The sequence below is a fragment of the Bicyclus anynana genome, chromosome 21, assembly GCF_947172395.1.
Source record: "Bicyclus anynana chromosome 21, ilBicAnyn1.1, whole genome shotgun sequence".
Lineage (NCBI taxonomy): Eukaryota > Metazoa > Arthropoda > Insecta > Lepidoptera > Nymphalidae > Bicyclus > Bicyclus anynana.
Window position 1 is genome coordinate 14,537,718 of NC_069103.1, and position 21,835 is coordinate 14,559,552.

At 37.1% G+C, this 21,835-nt stretch overlaps 1 protein-coding gene across 1 annotated transcript; it reads right to left on the reverse strand.

The window, feature by feature from the left end:
• Nucleotides 1-1,243: 1,243 nt before the first annotated feature.
• Nucleotides 1,244-21,393, reverse strand: LOC112050532 (high affinity copper uptake protein 1). The gene is made up of 4 exons (XM_024088818.2): nt 21,186-21,393; nt 6,958-7,065; nt 5,033-5,268; nt 1,244-3,332 (listed from the first exon to the last, which is right to left on the reverse strand). Exons 2-4 carry the CDS (start codon nt 7,060-7,062, stop codon nt 3,131-3,133), a joined length of 543 nt encoding a protein of 180 aa, XP_023944586.1. The 5' UTR covers nt 7,063-7,065; nt 21,186-21,393; the 3' UTR covers nt 1,244-3,130.
• Between the last annotated feature and the right edge of the window lie 442 nt (nt 21,394-21,835).

Sequence of the window (21,835 nt, forward strand, 5' to 3'; positions counted from 1 at the left end):
CCTATCAGACGAATTTGTGCCAAATATAATGAAATATCCAAAATCATACCAGGTATTGACATTTTTCACAACTCCTTCAATGTTTTTAAAAACAAGGTACACGACCATTTTGTACTTAATAATAATAATAATTAATTAAATAAATTGTCTTAGTTTTAGTTTATTACTTTTCTTCTCTTTCTATTTGTTATAAATAATTTAGAATAAGTTTAAATATATTGTCAACTTTAATTTAATTTTGTATGTAATTTTACCTATTAATCTAATTTAATAATTGTATTCAATGAATTTGTTTTCCTTTTATGCTAATGTAATATAATAGTATACTTTTTTTTTATTAACTTTGACATAATATAATATTATTATAAGCTTGACGTATAATTATTATGAAAGTGTTGACATGAAATTATATAAAATGTTATGTGCGCCTAGCGTTAGTATACATATCAGATTTTTTGTGGCATATTGTATTGTTTTTAATGGTTAATATGTGTATTGTTGGCGTGCTTTAAATAAATAAATAAATAAATAAATAAATGAATCATGGGTCGGGCTCCCACGTGGTTTTTCGTTCCCGTTTCTATGACGTTATATTCATGTAGTCCTAGCATTAGCATTCGGGGATATTATGTTAACTTCCCAACAGTGAAATAATTTTTCACTTCAGTAGTTTCAGAGCTTATTCAATGCAAACAAATAAACAACAATCAAATCTTATCTTTTTTAAAACATCAATATAGATAAATCTCCATTTGTTTAGGAGGCTATCTCCATTCCAGCAAAATCGGTTAAGTACCTTGTTGCTCGATTTGAAGTGTGATTAGTTTCCGTTACTCGTTGTTTCATAACTCATTATTTACTTCATCCTGAGTAAATATGTATGTTCCTTGATTTACGTCCTCTTAATAAGTCTACTCTGCTCTTTATAATGTTGACTCACGTCTAACTGGATGGTTAACGGAATTTTGTTCCTAAATCTTTTATTCCACTTGTTATCACTGAGGATACCGGTATCACTTAAGTGGTTGTGCCACTTGGATCCATTGAATTCGTCTGTGAAGTCTGCCAATCCGCATTGGGCCAGCGTGGTGGACTATTGGCCTTATCCCTCTCATTCTGAAAGGAGACTTGAGCTCAGCAGTGAGCCGAATATGGGTCCATTGAATTATTACATAGTAATTCAATGCTTGGATCAAGAGTTTTAGAGTTGTAGTTGTACCTTGCATCAAATAAAATTACAGTAAAAGTGTAATAATAACTCTTTATTTAATTACATTGGTACTTATACTATACCTAATACATAATAAGTATGATACAAAAATACGAAATATTGTAATATCTTATTCAAAACTTTAATATCACAACTTTCTTAGAGCATATAACTTTCAAACAGTTCCTAAACCTAATTGCTTACTTGCTGTAAGTAAGGTCTAAAAGTCCTGTAAAACCCTGAAGTAAGTAAGGTATAAAATATAGTATAGTCCACAAGTACTTATTATCTGAAATTTATTACTTTCCTTTTGGTTTTATTAAAATAGTAGGCTAAATACCTACTTAGATGTAAATGGAAATAAAGAAAATAATCAGATATTTTTTTTTAAATTGGAAGAGCCATCTATTGTTGAACAGAATAACTAACACTAGCTCTTTGTAAATGATAGTGGAATGTTATTTTCATAGATTAATATCCTACGCTATTCGCCACTAGATGGCGCAGAGCTTCCTTCATTTTATGAAATTTTCTTTTTTTTATATACTCAGAGGCACAATTATCCGCCCACTTTGTTATACTCGCATCATGTTAAGTGGGCGGATAATTGTATAGATAAAATTCTAAGATTATAATAACTAAGGTAAACTTTTTACCAAGTAGTAGGTAGTACCTTCAAAACATACCTACCTACAATATTTATTCATGATGATTGTATATTATACTATGCATTGTTCTTTTGTACTAAACAAGTGCTTAAATACAAACGAAAAATTTTCTGTTAGTGTTCTCTGTCCTCAGAACCTAAATAAAGTAGGTAATTGTCAAAACACTTATAAATTCATAAATAAACGTATACCTACCTACTAACTACAATATCATTCGGATAACTTATACTAATTCATGTGAACACCATAACACATAATTTCTCCACAATTTACATAGGTATATTACATGAATGTTCACAGTTCACAGATAAAAGTTTATGAAAAAGCAGTCAGCGAACGATAAGAGTAGAGTAAGGCTGCTTTTCCACTGGCAAAATAAGATTTTGAGCTGTTTTTTGTATAGAGAGATGTGTGTTAAGTAACCACGAACTACTTAGAGGATAGTATATGTACTTAGATAATTAACAAAAAAGAATTTTTCAAATCGGTTCGAGAAACATACGAATCAACTTGAGAACTTTCTCTTTTTTGAAATCGGTAAAAAGGAGCATTATGTAGGTAGGAATGAGCTAGAGTTCGAGTGACACTTTTAAAATTAAGATTGTATACTGGTGAAAACTATCAAAATATCAAGGTCGCAATAAAGAAATATTAACAAGGCTTAAGACGTGTTCACTCTAAACCGTTGAGACATGTGATGCCGATGGATACTTGATAGAAGATCTGAAGAGAGCCCTCGTATAAAATAAAAAATATATAAAATGTCACCCGACCATTTTATATATTTTTATTTTATACGAGGGCTCTCTTCAGATGTTCTAAAACGTAAGAATATGCGAGTAGGTATATTATATGTCGGCTAAAGAAATTATGTTTTTCTTTTGAATTTTTTACGCATATTCGTTTAGGTACTTATATGTCATTAATATTGTCTTGATAGGATTCTGTGATCATTAGTCACATACCTACTCGTACTACTGGAGCATAACTTTTACTCTGGTAAATTTTTGGTTGGCTTGCTATTCAACGACCCGTATTCGTTAGTTTAGTTTAGTCTTTTGATAGATGGCGCTGTTTTATTTTGAAGTTTATTAGATTGCGCTTGTAGTTTTGAATATGAACGAGTGTTTGGGAGTCAATAAATACAAGGCTCACATTGGAAGGACAGATGTTTCCTTTAGTTCCTTGTGGTTTGTTGTATGGAAAAGCAGCTTGAGCCATTGGGGACAGCTTCAGAGTAAAGCTCCAGTGGTCACTGGCAGTGCTCGTTGGCGTCCACCACGGTGCTCTTCTTCCAGCCGAAGCAGAAGTAGCCCAGGCCCAGGCCCAGCACCAGCGCGAGGCAGAGCCACACGTTGTACGTCATGAACACCAGCATGAGCACGTACGAGACCGTGGACTGGATGATGTGCAGGAACGTCTGGACCACGTGCGCTGATGAGAACATGGAATACCTGCCAACAACAAAATTTGCCTATTCAAAGTTAAAATCGCAAAACACTTTTGAAACGTTACGTTTGACTTTTTGTAAATTGTACGTAGGTAAGTACCTAGAAGGTACGCCTAAGGATTTTGTAAACAAATAAAAAAAAAATCTCAACAGCTGAAAAAGTCCTAGAGCCGGCGAAAGCGCATGAAAATACTCCATAAAAGCTGAATTTTAGAATAATAATAATTTTACTGTTTTTATTTAAAATGTCTGATCTAAAATTATTATCGGTTCAGATAGCGTAGTGATGATCAGATGTTATCGTGCAAGATATTGAAATAAATCAAGGAAAATATACAAATATTATTATGCATAACTATCTTAGTAATAAGGTGAGGTGACTCGATTAGGTTTTTCCGCACAATTAGTAGGTAGAAACTTATAGAAATCTCTCAGACAATATCGGTAGCCAGTACGAGTAACAGAGTGACAAACACAAATATTAATTTCGTAATTAAAGTAGGTAACATCCACAGTTGACAACAAACAGACATTCTCGTAGGTAAGTTATATAATCAAAGAGTAGGTATACCATTAATTATAATCAAACCAAAAATATTTCTCACACAGTAAATTCAAACTAAAATTCCAAGGATCCAAATGCGCCCAGAACTGTGAAGCGGCCACAATGTTTTTTTGTCTAATTATAAACAAAAAAAAAATTACGAGTGCCTTCTCATAGTAGCAGTATATAGATATTTTTGTGATAGAAAAGGGTCCACGACTTGCAGTATTACTGTGTACCCGTTTGAGCATCATGGTTGTCGGTCTATACAAGGACACCTACAAGTACCTACGCCTCAGGTAAATGGATAATTTGGACATTATGAAGAACGTCTTACATGCATGCCCTGTGAAGTTTTAGTCGGTTTATTGATGACGGTTTGCCATCATTGGTCAGTGATAAATCTATACATCTATACTAATATTATAACGAGGAAAGATTTGAATGTTCGTTTATTTATTTGCATTGAATAGGCTTCGAAGCTACTTAAACGATTTGAAAAATTCTTTCACTGTTGGAAAGCTACACTATTCTTGAGTAGCACTCAGGAATAGTGTAGTTATATTTTATCCCCGTATTCCTACGAGAACGGAAACTACGCGGGTGAATCCGCGAGGTTTGCTAGTTATTACTATAAATGAAAGAATGCAACAAAATAAGATGCAATAGTTTTGTACGCAATAAAAGAAATTGGAAAACTTCTCCACGTGACATGAGGAACAACTTTAAAAAAACAAAGGAAGGGTTCTCCAATCGAACTTATAAACTGGTCACGTAGAATCGTAAAATGAATCAAGCCATGACAGCTACCTGCTCGATGCAGTGCTATCGAATTAATTGCGTGTTCGGGAAAACCTTCAACTCCGGAAAAAGTAATATTATCTTTTACAACCTGTTGATTATTTTAATGATGATGATCATAATTAATAAATCAATATGTGTTGCGATTACAGATTGCTCCCGTTTTCGATGCGGAAAAATATGGTACCAGCGATAATTATAAATATCGTTGGTTGCTACTCAAAAATAATATTTTTTAAATTCGCCTCCTTGGTTTTGTCTCTGGATCACGGTATCGAGCATTTTTCCTAAAAAAATGCCTCATTGTAGGTAGTAGGTACTTGAACCCCTCGTACAGCTCGCAGGAACATGATACTGACTTGACAACGGCGGGTCCGGCGCAGCTGCCCCTCGCGCCGCACTCGCTCTTGGCGATGTTGACCTGCGAGTCGGCGGTGGGGGTCACGGCCTGCGCGTGCAGCGCCTCGCGGTAGTACTTGAACCCCTCGTACAGCACGCTGGCCAGGAAGATGGCCACCGCCGAGCCGAACAGCTCCAGCGCGGTGGTCGTCTCCCAGCCGCGGAACAGGATCTCTTGCTGCACTCCCGCGTGAAACTGGAAGCGTACAATCATATCTTAGAAAGAAGAAGAACAATGCCTTAGAGCTGTGGTAGTGTCTGGTGCCTTGACGATTAGGCTATTAAATTCAAAACTCAAATTCATTTATGTCCAGTATAAGCACGTCCCTAATGTGGGTCGCTACATGAGTTGCCACATTGTCATATCTGGGAGGCAGAAACTAGACCTAGTATCAAGACCAGAAAAATCTGAAATCGGGAAATACCACAAGTATGCCTCTGTGACAGAGAGTTACATATAGATTTGTTCTTTTTGGCCATGGAGTCCCAGCGCCAAGAATTTCACCGCGTCTCTATTGGTGACAGAAGCTCTGGCCTATTTTTTGTGCAAAGGATCAGCCTAGTTATCCAATGTGGAACTGCAGCCAGTATACCTGCCACCATTCCATGATTTGTATATTTATTAGGATAAATTAGCCTATGTTTCTTATTGTATTCTTCCTCAATAACAAAGAATAAGCAGGTATAGTTTACAAGCACTTTTGTTATGTCAAGTTTGTGTGTTTGCAGTGACACTGATTCGGAAGACAAGATCTGCTGAGAGTGTCGGCGATAAACTCAACTGTTGCTCTTTTATCCTAGAGGTGACCCTACCAAGTCTAGGAAATCCATTGTTAAAATATCAAACGTTATAACAGTCATAGTGATGAGGCTTTAAAGTTATGGTTGAGTATGACCACAGAACAGAAAACGCCAAACGGATAGACCCATGGACCCAGTTCAGATTAATGTAGGATTTTCCTTCAATATTGCTCTATTAAGCGATGGTTAGATTACAACCGAAAATCTACTATATAATAATACGTGATAAGGTTGCATTTTATTCACTCACTTCTCTCTTCTCACTTCATAAAATATTTTTACTTTTCTTAGTTTTGTTATTGTGTTGTAGTTACAAATAAACTGTAGGTTAATAAATAAAAAATATTATCAATCAAGCGAAATCTGTCTCGTTTTCCTCTAATCAGAATGTTCCAAATAGTAATAAATTAATTATGTATTGATATTGTAATAGGTAATCAGTATCGATATACAATGTCGTTGTGTACGTGTAGGAGGCAGGAGCACAGCTGATAGTGTTATCATTCCGTCGCCGCAAACTGACCACCGTTACACACTTTGTATTATCTAGTTTCCCACACTGACTGCATTGACTACTGCAGATATATCTTTGTCATTATAAGAATTATTTTTTTCTAATTATTAAAAATTAATGTTAGTTCGTAACGTAAAGCCAATGGACTTTGGAATCCCAAGGTGCTGGAATGGTGACCCCGCACTACAAAGCGCAGTGTTGGTCGACTCCCCACCAGGTGTACTGACGGCATCAAGCGAGTCGCAGGGATTCGATCGAGGGCAGAAGAGTGTTTTATCTACCTGACTTCTCTTCAGCAGACGGGAGGCGGCAGTGACAATACTGATGGTGACTTGGTTTTCGCCCAACTTTGCTTCCTCTAGTTGGCTTGTTGTGGTTTCGACATGTCTCTAACGTATGAAAGGCAATGTCTACCCGATGTGGATCTGCCTCAGCGGACATCCGCTGGTGAAGTTCATACCAACATGCGTATGCGGTATTTCGAGGAGTGTTAGTGGGCAAGATCTATATAACCTCCGTAGGGCAGTAGATCCATGAGGATTTCCCCACGACCAATAAAAGGTAACTCACCACCATGGCGTGACCATGCGAGCCGCCGCAGTCGTGTGCTGCCTCGTGGGAGCCGTGGTCGTGGGCGCTGTGGTCGTGGGCGGCCATCATGTCGTTGTGATTCATTTTCTGGAAGTAAATATACATACATTCCTTAGGAATTACACATATCTTAATAATTACGTAAATTTAGTTTACTGCCTCGTTGATTCAGGTTAGCCTATGTGATTTCAGATCATGAGGTCCTGGGTTCGAGTCCTGGGTGAAGCTATGAATAATGAGTTTTATATTCTTCTAAGAACTTTTCAGTAAAAATTCTCAGTCCGAAGTTGGGAATATGGCGGCGGCGGATTTTCATTAACATCTGTTAAAGAATTTTACATTATCATTCTAAGCCCACAAATCCGCATTGGATGCAGCATGGTGGGTCTAAGTTCCGTATCTTCTCTCCTATAAAAAGGGCCTGTAATGTACTGTAATGCGCCATAACAAAAAGATAGATTCAAAAGATGCGCTAAAATATGCTATGAGGATAACATCTCTAATTTGATGGATTACGAGTACAGTTCAATTTGTTGAGCTATTGAGATATAAAATTGTATGTTTGCATTTCGGTTATATGTTCAAATCAAAATACATCGTATGTCTTATAGTTTAAGATTGCTTTTAGAGGAAATAAACGGGAGCAAGGTGACTTTCACTGCGCTGTGCGCTTGCGCAACGCATCTGTCAGTGCACAGTTGCAGCGCGGGGTTTCCTAGAGCTGGGCCTTGCGACATACTGAACTTATCTTGGTATTGGTTTATGGTACAAATTATTGCAAAGAATCATAGACTACTGGTAGACTGAGAGCGATGGCCTGACTTAACTCGTTGTTTGTATTCTAAATGACTGGTGGGTAACAGAGGAGTATTTAACACCAAAAAATCCCAATGTTTTTTTACTTTTATTCAAGATAGTACCAAAAATCTTGGGCACATGATGGCCAGACAATTTGCGTAGTTAAAACCATTTGACGGACACTTCCAAGTCCGAGCTTTAAATCCTATTCCCCACAAGGAAACAGCCTTGGTGGATCATTAAAAACTATGCAAGATGCAATTCTATTGGATATACTCTGTAATAATAGTGCGGACACGTATACCGCAGGGTATGTGAGAACATTCACTTTTAATGATTTTTTTCAAGTACATTATCACGCTCTGCAACGCGGTTCACCTTGAGCATCGCAGAGATGCGTTACTATACATGCTAGTACCTACTGCTGGTACTACCGGTGACTGACAGCAATACAAAGCCTACTATACCACGAACACGAAATAAACTGTTTACATTTCTATGTTCCGTCTTCAAAAATGGATACTTTAATTCTTTTGCGCAAATTATATATTTACCATGGCATGGTAACAGAAGGTATACTTTTTATGTTGAACTGTGTACGTGGCGGCACCTGAACTGGGTCCTAACTGAAAATCAGAAAAGAAAGAAAGAAAGAAAGAAAGAAATCAGTGCTGCATACTTTTTTTTGGATAGGAAGTATGTAGCAAAATGCTGAGTTAGGGCCTTTTTCTAGATTATGCCACATATTGCAGGGCGTTCTTCTTTTTTTTGTTTTAGCTATAAGCTATATATTTAAAATTTATTATTGTAATGTGTGGCACTGCCTAAAAATAAAGACATTTCTTTCTTTCTTTCTTTCTTTCTTTCTTTCTTTCTTTCTTTCTTTTATTCAGCAGCTGCAATCACGTCTGATGATACTCAAAAATGCAACCTATGGTAGAACGCTTTTATAGAATAGTCCGGGATTTATTATACAACCATTATAATTGGTCACAGGAATTTTCTACTTTAGTTTAGTTTAGCTAGACTAACTGCTGGTGCTTATTTCGTCAATCATTAGTATTTATATAATTTTATATTATACGGCTATCACACGGTGCAGTGTCAAGGTATGCATGCCTAGCGGTCAACTGTCACCGGACAGGAAGGCACGTCCGCGCCTCCTCAGACATCGACACGTATCGATTATTGAGAGGTTTACAATCCGGGAATCCAGATACATTCAAGTGATTGTAATCTCTTTAGCTAAAAAAGGTTATATTTTATCTTTCTGTGAGATTGTGTTGTCACAGAAAGAGGCGGCGGAAAAGTTGAGAGAGGTCGACGTGGACTCTTGTCCTGTCCGCCGTAAGAGAGCCGGACGCAAACGGCTCGTTCAGGACCTTCATTTGCCTCCTGACGAGGACCCCGGGTGATAGATACGGGGAATCTGTCACCCACCGGAGATAAGTCCTCGAGCTGTTAACGCTTTCAGTGTTCCCGAAGCGATCTCGACTCGATTTACGAGTGCCGCTGGCTAGGTTGCGTGTTCCCGTGGCTCAGTCATCAGACGACGAGTCGGAAATCTTTTCTAATAAAACTACGCGGGTGACACCACGAAGCGTCCGCTAACAATCACCATCACCACATCCACATCCGATGAAGGTCCACAGCTGGATATACGTCTTTTGCATGGACTCCCTACTACCACGGTCTCGAACCGCCAAAATTCAGCTGTCCATGTCCTCACTCCACCTAGGGAGTCAACCAACACTGCGCTTTCCGGTGCGGGGTCAGCACTCCAGCACCTTAGAGCCCCAACGTCCATCGGTTCTTTAAACTTTGTGTCTCGCCTATTGCCACTTCAGCTTCGCCAGCACCTGAGCTAAGTCAGTAACTTTGCTTCTTCTGCGGATATCCTGATTTCTGATTTGATCATTCAGAGAAACTTCTAGCATAGCTTGCTCTATCTCCCGCAGAGTGTTTCTAAGCCTTCTCATGAGGCCCATAATAAGCGACCAAGTCTCGGATCCGTAGGTCATCAATTTTCAAAATCGAGAGCAATACAAATTGAACAGAGTTAATGTTCTGTCAGATGTCCGTTGGCTAGTTTTCGTTCAGGATATTTGCATAAGTCAGATTAATGAGACAATAGCGCACATCCGTAGCAATTGCCCGCTGGTGCCGCCCGGCGACTGGGTGGGACGCAGCTGGGAGCCAAATCGCATTGACCACTTTGTTTTAAGTTCACTTTTGATTCGTCCGTCTTCTGGTTCGGTTGCTATAGCGAACACTTCCTAGTTTTAATTTCATAATTGAGATTTTATTCGAGGTATTTTTTCAGTTAAGTCAGTCAATTTGAATAATACGACTAGGTACGAAAACTGCAGTGCTTTGAAATTGTAATTCACTAGTCACTACGAGTGTAACTAAATTATGTAGGTACACACTGCACCTATACTTATGCATTTTTCTTAAAATAAATCTCGATGTTAAAAGTAATACAATAAAATTATGCAAAGCAATGTTCATCACGTCTTTTGACCAATCTTTCAAAGCGAAATGCTAGTGCCATGGAGTAGGTTTTTCAATAGCCCAGCAATTAGATCTCTCTTTTATTGAGGAGGATTTGTTTCCTAAGGAAGAATAGCGTGGATTTTGAGGAACTGCCTTATAAAATTAACTTTAGTATCTCAGATTCTTTTTTGTAAAATTATTTACAATTTCTTGACAATTAACTATAATAACAGAGTAATCTTCTAAATGTTGAGATCAGAAATCAATCAAGATAGACGTTTCATTCGTCAACAAATTGATTTCGATGCAATTGATATTACTGCAATTTCAGCAGGGCGTTCACTTTGGAAGTTTTTCTCTGTGCATAGTGTAGTAATATTTTGTCCGAACTATTGAGTAAAACAAATCCAAGGTTCCAACGACCCAGATACGTTTGGAGTTTTATTTTATTAAATTCGTTTCGTGTTACGCAGGGTAAAATAATGAAAGCAAATTAAAGGTATTACAGAGGCCGGATAAATCTTATGCTTATCATAGATACATAAATGTAGTACAAAACTTGATTTATTGACGCTTGACTGTATTCTTTCGAGCCTTTTAGACATTACAGCATCGTAAGGAGAGGCTGCTGCCCCCACCCTTCTTGGGATTCAAAAAAGGTTAATTAAACCCTTTGGTTAGCTACCAAATATAAGCCAGTTAATTAGACATACTCGTATTACATTTTGAGCAGCGCCGGATTAGCCATAGGGCGGTAGGTGGCATTTGCTACAGGCCCCGCGCCCAAAGGGGGGCCCGCGCCCGAAATAAAAAAGAACAATTAATGGAAATAATAAATTTTCGACCATTGTCTTGAATACTTGAAGACTATTTATTTTTTAATTACAAAAACGGGTCCAAAGAAAATTTACTATGACAGACGGACATGCGAAAGATAACAAATTGGTCTATTGTTTCTTTTTTCAAACCTGAAAGGGCCCCCTGTTTACATTTGTTACAGGCCCCGTGCCAACTTAATCTGGCACTGATTTTGAGTGCCTGCTCGAATCGCGATAATGTCATATGTTAATTCTTATATTGTTCAAGAAATAACCTTTATTCTCTATCTTGCTCTACACTCTCACTTCATTCTCTATCTTGGTCAATCGATGATTGACATAGATATTTTAATGCCCGTGACCAAGATAATATATTAAAGCTGTGATGTATATGCTATTCAAAACGTAAACGTAAACATAAACGTATTGTTTTCTTTTAGCGGACCTTATTAAATATTTTCTATTATACCGAACAAATAGACAGACACAAAAATTTAAAGAGTTTGTTTGTGTAGTGAGAAAATACAGTTATTTAGAAATTACAAAGAGATACCACCAGCGATACATCTGGCTAAGTTCTATGCTTGCTTTATGTTGAATGATAGATTAGGTTATACAGTGTTAGCGATTTAATGTAAATTTATTAGTCCGCCTGAAGACCATTTTAAGGGTTCCGCAGACAAGGATGTTTTCAAGAACCAAGAAAGGTGTTCAAGGAACCCTTTATAGTTTCGCCATGTACGTCTGTCTGTCTGTCCGCGGCTTAACACATAGTCTACTACTAATAAAAAGCTGTATTTTAACATGAGTATGACCATTTAAAATGTCAACTAAGCCGTAATATAATATTTAGATAAAAAAAAATTTTAATGGTACTTACCCCTACATGTAAAGTGGGTATCATTTTTGGGGTTCCTTGCCTACATGTACAACCTTTATTTCCTACTTTAACACCTAGCGTTTGTTTTGTAATCAACCAATGATATTTAGGGTAGGTGGATATAGGCGCTGCGAGGATGTTTGGCGCTCGCTTCCGTCACCGTGGAGTGTGTGGACAAACAATAGTCCAGTTCCTACTTGCATGAGAACATAAGAGAAAATTAGAAATAAAAGATTATATTATAAGTGTGGAGTACTAGGCCAGGCCACTCCCCGTATATAAGATTTGAAGCTCAGACTCATACGCCTTTTTCTTAAACGGGGTTGTCGAACGGTTGATTGTTTACATTATAACGATCACTAAATGATAACGACTGGCACCACCGTAACGTACTCTAGAGCAGGGTTGTAATCACATCCACAGAACATGAAGCGCATAAGCTACGACTTTTTTATATTAGTGGTTTTAACAACTTCAGGCGGCAGCTACCAGCTACAGAGATTTTTTGAAAGAAAGATATATTTATCTCATTATATAAAAGTCTGCACAGTCTCTTTCTATTTCTTTATATCTTTTGATAGTGATATTACTTATTATAAAGTGATCACGGCCGACCACAGACTAGATGTGCTATGCAAGACGTGGAAAAGATGATCTTATGATTATCCTTAATCGTGTAATCTGATCTCACGTACAATCTTGTGACTTATGACGTCTGCATCGTGTCCTGTGTGTAGTTATTCGCACCGCAAACCAGAAGCTACTGACATTCATTTTATCAAGTTTTTTATAACTATGAATGAAAGTGACTGGTTAACGTCCACGACAGACGGTGACGGACGTCAAAGACAAAAACTGTTGTACGAGAGTGGATATAAACAGAAGAGAAGAAGAGACGAGAATAGATTAAGATAAAGCGTATTGACCGCAAAATTTCGTCCCGAAGATGGTGTCGCAGTGATCATGATGATAGACTATAGACCTTTCCCGTATTTTACGCTTTTCATATTATTCATTAAGGATGTTATTAGGGTTTAATGATTATATAGATACGTATGGATCATATTGTATACACTAGCTGTATTCTGACCGCGAAATCCTGTTCGTTTCGAGCTACGAGTATGTTAGTTTTTATGTAAGTTCGTGTCGCCGGATTCAGTTTAAGGAGTGCATCGGCGTCATTACTAAAATATCGTTCAATTGCAACGTCATTTAACATCGAATTAAAACTCAGTCAATTGTTATCTTCGTAATAAAAAGAAAGTGCCTAAGGTAGGTTATTTCAACTACAATAGCTGCTTACATAGAATGTACCTGAAAACACTTGCAAATGAGTAATTTCCAGCCATTTGCCTCAAGACAGGTGTTCTTATAATAATAGGTTGTATAAATATAAGACATATTGAAAGAATTACACTTATCATCAACGTGATTCAGAAGTAACAATAAAATTTTCTAAACAATTAGTTTATTGTTAAACATAAGACATAAAAGCCTTCAACCCAAATGCAAAGATATTTTTGTAAAGGTAGATACCTAATTCTGCCTATTTTCGTGTCAAAATGAATTAATTACGTATTTGATACGCTTTGTTGGTTCTCTAACACATATTAATATGAGAATGGTTTTTGTTTTGATAGTTTTCAAAACAAAAACAAGTTTATGCTTTGTCAAGTCAATATCAAGCATTTTGTACTTACCAAAAAGATTAGTATTGTTTTAACTGTTTTACTGTTGTTGTTACGATAACTGGCTGTTATTAGTAGTTTTTTTTAGTTTAATATAATGTACCTAGACCTACCTACCTACGGCATTTTATAATGTGTTTCATCTGCTTGTTCAGTTTGCTTTAACTATGATTTTGGAAATGGAAATCCATCGACTTTAACAGCACATCAGTCGACACAGGACAAGAGCTCGAGAAACCAAGGTAACTTCATAGATGCAAAAATGCCCTGAGGAATCATTACCGACGTGTACTGGATAAGGAATTTTCATTTTGTAGATACTATTTAGAAATTTATAGTCGTGCCTACCTTAGTTCATTATACGCCTGCTAGGAACTAGAGTTTTTGGACAATCAAATCGTTGGCAATCGCCCTGCAATCGCTTCGCAGCTGGTCCACCTCGGCCGCGTTGCAACACTCTCTGCGTTTACCAAACCATTGATCAATGAACATCGATAAGAAACGCCGTCCGAAGATACGACTTCAACTGCGTTATCAATCTATCACACAGTATGTAGATATATTGATAACAGAGATTAATATTATTAATGTCAAAGCTGTGTTTGTTTCTCAATAAATAAAATACGGTTCGTACCGTTTGTCGATGACCGAAACTACTTAAAAATGTTAATTACTTAATTAGTGTTTCTTTTTAAGTTGACTACCCTGATTCCCGAAGTTGAAAGGGGTATTGAGTGGTAGGTTGTTCTCCATAGATTAACAGTGAGAAGTCAAGGAAGCGCAAGCAAGCCCTTCATTTCTTCACAATGCTAAAAAAGCCGTTCGATGGTGGGTTGGTCACCATGAATTGAACTAGAAGACTACATTTAATGTTGGCTTAATATTAATATTTGTATGGTGGTAACCGATAACAGATAGGTGTTTAGTTAAAGGTTACAGTCTATACATATACGTGTAACACCGTTTACACTGATAACAAACTGGTTTTGAGGCGAACATACCAATTGAACTATTTATCGTTTTAGAGCATTTTTAAAATATTAATTAAAATGTTAATTTGTCATTAAAGACATGCGAACCGCTTTGTTTATTTTGTAAACGATACACCTGTGGATATAGGCACAAGTGTTATGGAGGAAGAAACACAATTTAGAAGGTAGAAGGCTTTTCAAGCGACAGTTTCATGATAAGCAACAAACTTATTCCGTAGTGTCAGTGTGTGTAGCTTAGTCTTGATTTTTTTTTTGTAACATATTCCTAACCCCTAAAGGTAGATGATGACACCTCTCGCTCGGGAGGCACTTGGTTGGCATTTGAATTTAATCTACACTTATAATAAATCTTTAGAGTGGTCAATTCTGTACATGAAATATATTTCCAAAATAACTATCAGGGGGTGATTAGTTATCGATACTGATGCCAAAAATGCAATCAGTAAAATTTTTGTCTGTCTGTATATTCATTATAGAAACAAAAACTACTCGACGGTTTTATCGGATTTATCGACGGTACAATTATTCTTCATATTCCTGGGCAGGTTATAGTATGCTTTTCATCACGCTACGATCAATAGGAGCAGAGCACTGAAGGGAAATGTTGGGAAAACGGCAGAAGTTGCTTCATTTTTACAGCCATACTACTGTAAGGGCTGGATTAAAGAGGTCTAAGGGCGGACGAAGTCGCGGGCGTCCGCTAGTAAAAAATAAATCTCCAGAAGCAAGTAAACATAGTTAACATAGTTAATGAAAACATAGATATTAAGGCTATAGACAAAACAACCGCCATAGTAATCCGCATAACGAAACAAGGAAATGGGCGACTGCAGCCTGCACTCGCAAACTAGATTCACGAACCGGTTCCTGCGCCGCCCGACCTAGGGCTCCGACGATGAACTCTAGCTACTACGAGAGTAACAATAACTATAACTAATATGTATAACAACAATATTAAAAGAGTAAAACCTGGATGTACTGCACTTTGAATAATATTCGAATTGAGGTGATAAATGCAGCAGTAAAACACAAAAAATAATCGCAGTGAGACATTCAGCTGGATTTTAAGTGTTTATATTAAGGCGTGTTAGGTGCAAAATCCAGTGATTTTCCGAAATCAAAAATCTATTTCATGACATCTTGTGGCGCATCTCTTTATTTTGTATTTTGAAAGTTGTACCAGGTTTCATCATCATTAGCCTCCTTGCAAGTTTATTTGGATGTTTCCGATAACGCTTTTGGCAGAGTAAAAAGAAAGGTATTGAGTGTGCAACTTCTCTTTATAGTTTTAATTTTTAGTTCACGATGCAAGCGATCATTTCTAATGTACCAAGGAGCATTGGTAATCATGCGAAACATTTTTGACTGGAAGCGCACACACAAAACAATTTTTGAAATTCTTTTGTGTGTGCGCTAATCTTCGGAATAATAAGCAACGATAAAATATTGTTGATTAACCGTAAAATACATTGAATAGATTTAGAGAGACCATATATCAGTACATTGTACAGTAGTTCTTGAAAGAGTAACAAACATCAAATTATTATAATATACAAACCATCAAATTATTATAATGATTAAAAGGGGGTATTAAAACAGGGAGACGACAATCTTAGCAATCCACTGTGTGGGTGCCGGGTACGTCGTGCGGCAGAGAGAAATGTCTGAGCAGAACCCTGGACCATCCTTGACAATCGACCAACCGTACTGACCCTGGCGCTCATGATTCGAAGTTAATTTAGTGGCCAGGCAGTTAAATGGTCACCGAGCCGGTGTGTAAGAAATCTAAGCGTAAAGTGGTTATCAACTGTAGGTACCTATTTGATGGATGTCATCAAACGGCGAGCGCGGCGGACCATTTGACGCAATTGAAAACAATGAAGCCAGGGCTCCGCCGACATAAGAGGAGTCTGGATTTGCAGTTCAACGGAAATGTGCCATTTTGTGTGTCAAGATGCTTGCGGTTTTGGCTGATGTCTTGGTGTTTCTATTGTTTGCGTTTCGGTCTTACGAGTAACTTGCAGGCACCAAAACAGAAAACTTGAGTTTGAATGTGTTGTAATGTTGCCTAGTTTTATAATATTTCAAAGTTTTTGCATAAAGATTTTTTTAGGTCTGGAAATTCAAACTCAAATAACATTAATTCAAAAGTGAGTCTTTTCGCACAATTTTTCTACAACTTGACGAATTATGACACATAAATGGCATAATGGAGGGACATAGAGTAGGCAAATTTGAGTTCCGCGGGTCTCTTAAAATAGGTACTGACACCACGCAGACGAAGTCGCGGGCTTGAACAAGCCTAAACAAAACGGTACAGAAGCACAGTCCACGTAATATGTATGAGAAGGGTGATTGACCTGGGAAGGTCCTAGGTTCAATCGTGCCCGCCGATGCAATACTGTCGTTCCAGTTAAACAGTGTATCTAAATTCTTGATGTTTCCCTACATATTTGTTTCCAATTAAAAATTATATCTTAATAATTTTCCGTCGTTAATTAAAGATTAGAGCGAGTAGTGACACGGAAACCTAAATCTTAGCTGACTGACTCTACAAAATTGTCGATATTCCGTATTGTCACTTATTAGTTATCCGCGACTAACTGAAATACGTTGGATACGGTTATAAATTAACAAATACATAAGTCTTCGTTAATTCATAAGCCGGGGTAAACATGCAAAGTATATTCAGTCCTGAATTCAATTTCCTTTCGCCCGAATGCGCAACATCTTAGAATTTCTGTAGTATCGAAGTAAGACGTACGAACACCTAAAAAGACACATCAGGATATTTAATAAATTACTCCAATAATAAGTATCTATAGGTCTACTTATGTGTGTTACAAAATAACAGGTAGTTATGACGACTCGCGTTACTCGAACGAGGAAAACGTCCGCCAAAACATGAGCTAGGTACTTCCCGCTAATCACACATAATTGTAAGACTTGAAATGCACTTTCGCTTTTTACAAATAAACGAAACAAGCATGGTGCACAGCATCATATATACTTATAAACTACTAGTAATATTATAAAGAGGTAAAGTTTGTGGTGTTGTAGGGGTAATCTCTGAAGATTTTGAAAATTCTTTTATCATTAGAAAGCCACGTTATTTGTAAGTGTCAGACTTTATCTCCGTATTCTTATGGGAACAGGAGTGCGCGAGTGAAACCGCGGCGCCTCGCCTAGTAAGACATAAATCATGCATAACAGAAGCTTAGCAGTATAATATACTTGCTAGGAACTTGTCACAGCAGCCCAGTGATGGTAAACATCAGGCTCATGTTCCACTATTTCACTGACAAGGCATATTCTTTACACCGAATACAGATGCTTGGTGTCAGATATCAGCATAGCATTCTGGACAAGCTCCGTTGCAAAAAGGCCTACAACTAACACAGAAAACATATGCTACTAGATAGTATATTTAAGTGTACTTTAGTCTATACCTTCAAGTTCGACTGAAAACAGCGGTTTATCTATGTTTTTGGTTTCACACGAAAGTTCAGTCATTTAGCAAGTGTATGACGGATATTTCAGCGTGAATCAGAAATGAGAGAAACCATAAAAGAAATAAAGTTCCGGACGTATAAAGATCGAAACGTCGCAAAGAATGACATTAGGCGGTGCACACAGTTCAAAGAAGAAGTTGGGATCCTGGAATAGTTAGTAGAAAGTGTTCACGCACCGAAAATCGAAGTGTTAGTCACAAGACGACTACCAAGGTGAATGACCTATTAATTTGCTGGATGAGCCATGGTGATTGAAGTATCCAGAGGTTGATCTGCTGAGATGATGACGATTTTTGCTTAAATGTATAGTTACAGACTATACAATAGTTATCTTGGATTTATTAATGTAGGAAGCCCGCCAGCCCGCTAACGATCTGGCTAGACTCAGGTCAAAATGCCTCTTAAGCTAAGAATAGAAAACCGTTGCGCGAAAAGGAAACAAAAGGACGTCGGTTACTCTATTTAAATGACGAGTATTGTAAGCCAAAGTTTGCAAACTCTACATGAAAGTCATCAGCACAACGAATCGTCTTATCGGAACAATTGTCTGTGTTCTCAGCTGTTTCAAGCGAAACTTATTTTTCTGTACCAAATACCTAGACGATAAACAATGACAATTAGTTATGGGTGTTTAACTACTAACTAGTTATTTACGTAGGTAGTTTGTATCGATGTTATTCGACATAGCTGAATACAGTAAGAGTAACTATTCTACACCATATTAACACACTCTACTAATGACTTGGTTATTTTTATAATGGTTTACTATATCATGCAGCATAAACATACCACGCTTTTCCGATGCGGGTTGGCGGGCTGATATTTGAGTAATCGAGTCCTATTGACACAGCAGCTAGTAGAGATGCTGGTTATGATGTAATATCATATTCTACGCTTGAACGAGTTATGAGTTTGTACCTTGAGAGTGTAAATTACGTTTTAAATTCAAATTACAGAATGCAATGTCATGGATTAAAATTACTTTTACTATAGTATCTGCTGTGTGGTGCTATGCTCCAAATCTCTAAGAAGGGTGGTCCCTCATCATCATCATATCAGCCGATGGACGACCACTACAGGGCATAGGCTTTATGTAGGAACTTCCAAACGTTACGATCCAGAGAGTTCAAATAGGCTGCTAATGATAGGAGATGAAGAGAATCGTATTTGTTGGAAATAAATGAAAAATCCTCAGAAGAACTAATCAACTTGCATCGTTTACTTGGTAACGGATGGTAGTTCTAAATAAACAACGTTTGGAGGCTGAGGTGCTTGACGACCCCACAATTGACCCCTCTAACGGTGAACCGATGCAGTTCAAAGGGTGTCACTGAATGCAAGCGGTTTGGAATTATGTTATTCGGAAGTCCTAACAGAAAATCAAACCAGTAATAGAAATCCATAGGCTGTGGCCTGTGACGATAATTTGATTATACGAAAAGTAATTTGAGAATAATTTCTGATTTCCGATGATCAAAAACGCAATCAATCGCCAGAGATCGCCAATATTTTTAACCAAAACAATAGAGGTGTTTTTATACAACATACATATAAAAAAATATATTAGACTCGAATTGAGAACCTCCTCTTTTTGAAGTCGGTTCCCGCTAGGATCACTTGTAGAAGTGTAAACGAATTCAATCATTAAATATAGCTCCTCTAGGTTCATTTTAGCGGTACATTATTGTGTTTAATACGTGCAAATCTCATAGTCGAAATCCAACACGTAAGTCGTAACACAACACAAATGTCCGGAATCGGTTAGCTAATAAGTAAAGGTCATACATTGTTACGAGTACATTGCGTGTTTAAGTACGTTTATATAAGTTGATTTTATGTGTACTTGACTATCGACGTGTAATTGCGACTGGCCCTCTTATAGTGCCGTAAATATTGTTTCAATTTTATAAACAACTTCTTATTTCATTCTTTTCTTTTATTTATTAATTTAATTTCGTGTAATAATGCTCACAGGACATCATGGGCTCTCGAACTAAAGCGAGTTTGTAGGTGCGTCGCATAAGAGGTTATTTTTGGATTTATCATAGAGTATAGACAATAGAATCGGGAGGTTACTATAGGAACTGCTACTAGGTACCACAGTAAACACGATAAACTTAATGAGTTTGGGCTGAATTGTTTTGGACTGGTGCAACAATATGTGCTTATGTAAAAGCTTGTTTTTAATACATGATACATTTAATACATTTTTCAAAAATATCTTTTCTTACCAGCATAATCGTAATTAGTTAGAGTACCTACCTAGTGTAATAAAATAAAAACCTTAAAAACGGATCACGCGCAGTGTAGGGTTCCGGGTTCCATAGATTAAATTAGCACTTTAAACTTTTATGTAATGCATAAAAATACGGTAACCATACCTCACACTATAGACGATAGAAAATCATCCTCACTTTGCATGTAGGGAAAACCCCAAAATTCTTTTTTTTTAATTTTTTTTTTTACTTCATAGACGTAACTAACAGGTAGGTATAGCTAGCCACAACTATATTCTTTTATACTAGAGATACATAAGGCACTAACGCATTAAGAACTATATAAATATATAATGTAAGTAAATGCGCTCAGTGGTGTCGCTAAATTCGGTTCACTTTTTGCGGTGACTTTCCGAGCTCACAAAAAACGTTTTATCATTATCGGTTCAGCCGTCCTGTTATGTTTCACGTATACCTAGGTACCTACAATATTGATAAGTAACTCTTTATTGTTAAATAACTACTTATTTCAAACATAAGAAATAAATAACGTCAGTGTCACACTTAACTTAAGTTAATTTTTTTTCATTTTTTGTTTATCTCATGCATGTACCTACGTCCTACGTATTACCTAAATACTACGGCACAATGGCACGGCAGTTACGTCGTTCATAATAACCATCGGTCATAAAAGTTGCAACAAACAACCTACAGCACTTAAAATAATAACAAACCATTATAAATAACAAGGATAATTCCTGTAAATTATTAACTGCAACTTTAAAAAAATCACTCAAGAAGACTCACCGATAAACACAAAAACCAATAAAAAACAATCACAAAAAGTTTTTATTAAAAGTCTGTCAACACAGGCACGATAAACTTCGGGAATTAAAAAAAATACGTCAAAAAGTAGCGCGAACGTCTATGGTTGGCGGCAACGCGCGCGGGAGTGCTTAGTGCTGTGTTTCAGTTCAAACTTCAAACATGGAACTGTACGAATAGTGTAGTGACAACGGCGCTGGTCCAACTACAGTACACGGCGATACCGGCGTTACGTCACTATACGTACACATATGATTGTCTTCCACTAGCAGCGATAACTATACAAAAAATAATAACAAAAACTAACCATACCATAAAGTCAATGGTTTATACGTTTTCCCCTCAGCTAGATTTCATAACAGATGCATGAATAGTATAAAAATACATTACTGCAAAATATACATACTAACAAAATGTGCCATTATTACATGAATTAAATTAAAGATTTTACTATATATCTGGCTGACACTAGCGCCTTCGTCCTCGTGGTATTCAATTTATCACAAATCCCAGGAGAAACGTGGATTTTTCTGGGATAAAAGTAGCCTATAATTATGTTTCTTAATACCAGTGAAAGTCTCATTAAAATCGGTTTAGCCGTTCCAAAGATAAAAATCGTTCCAAAGCCGGAC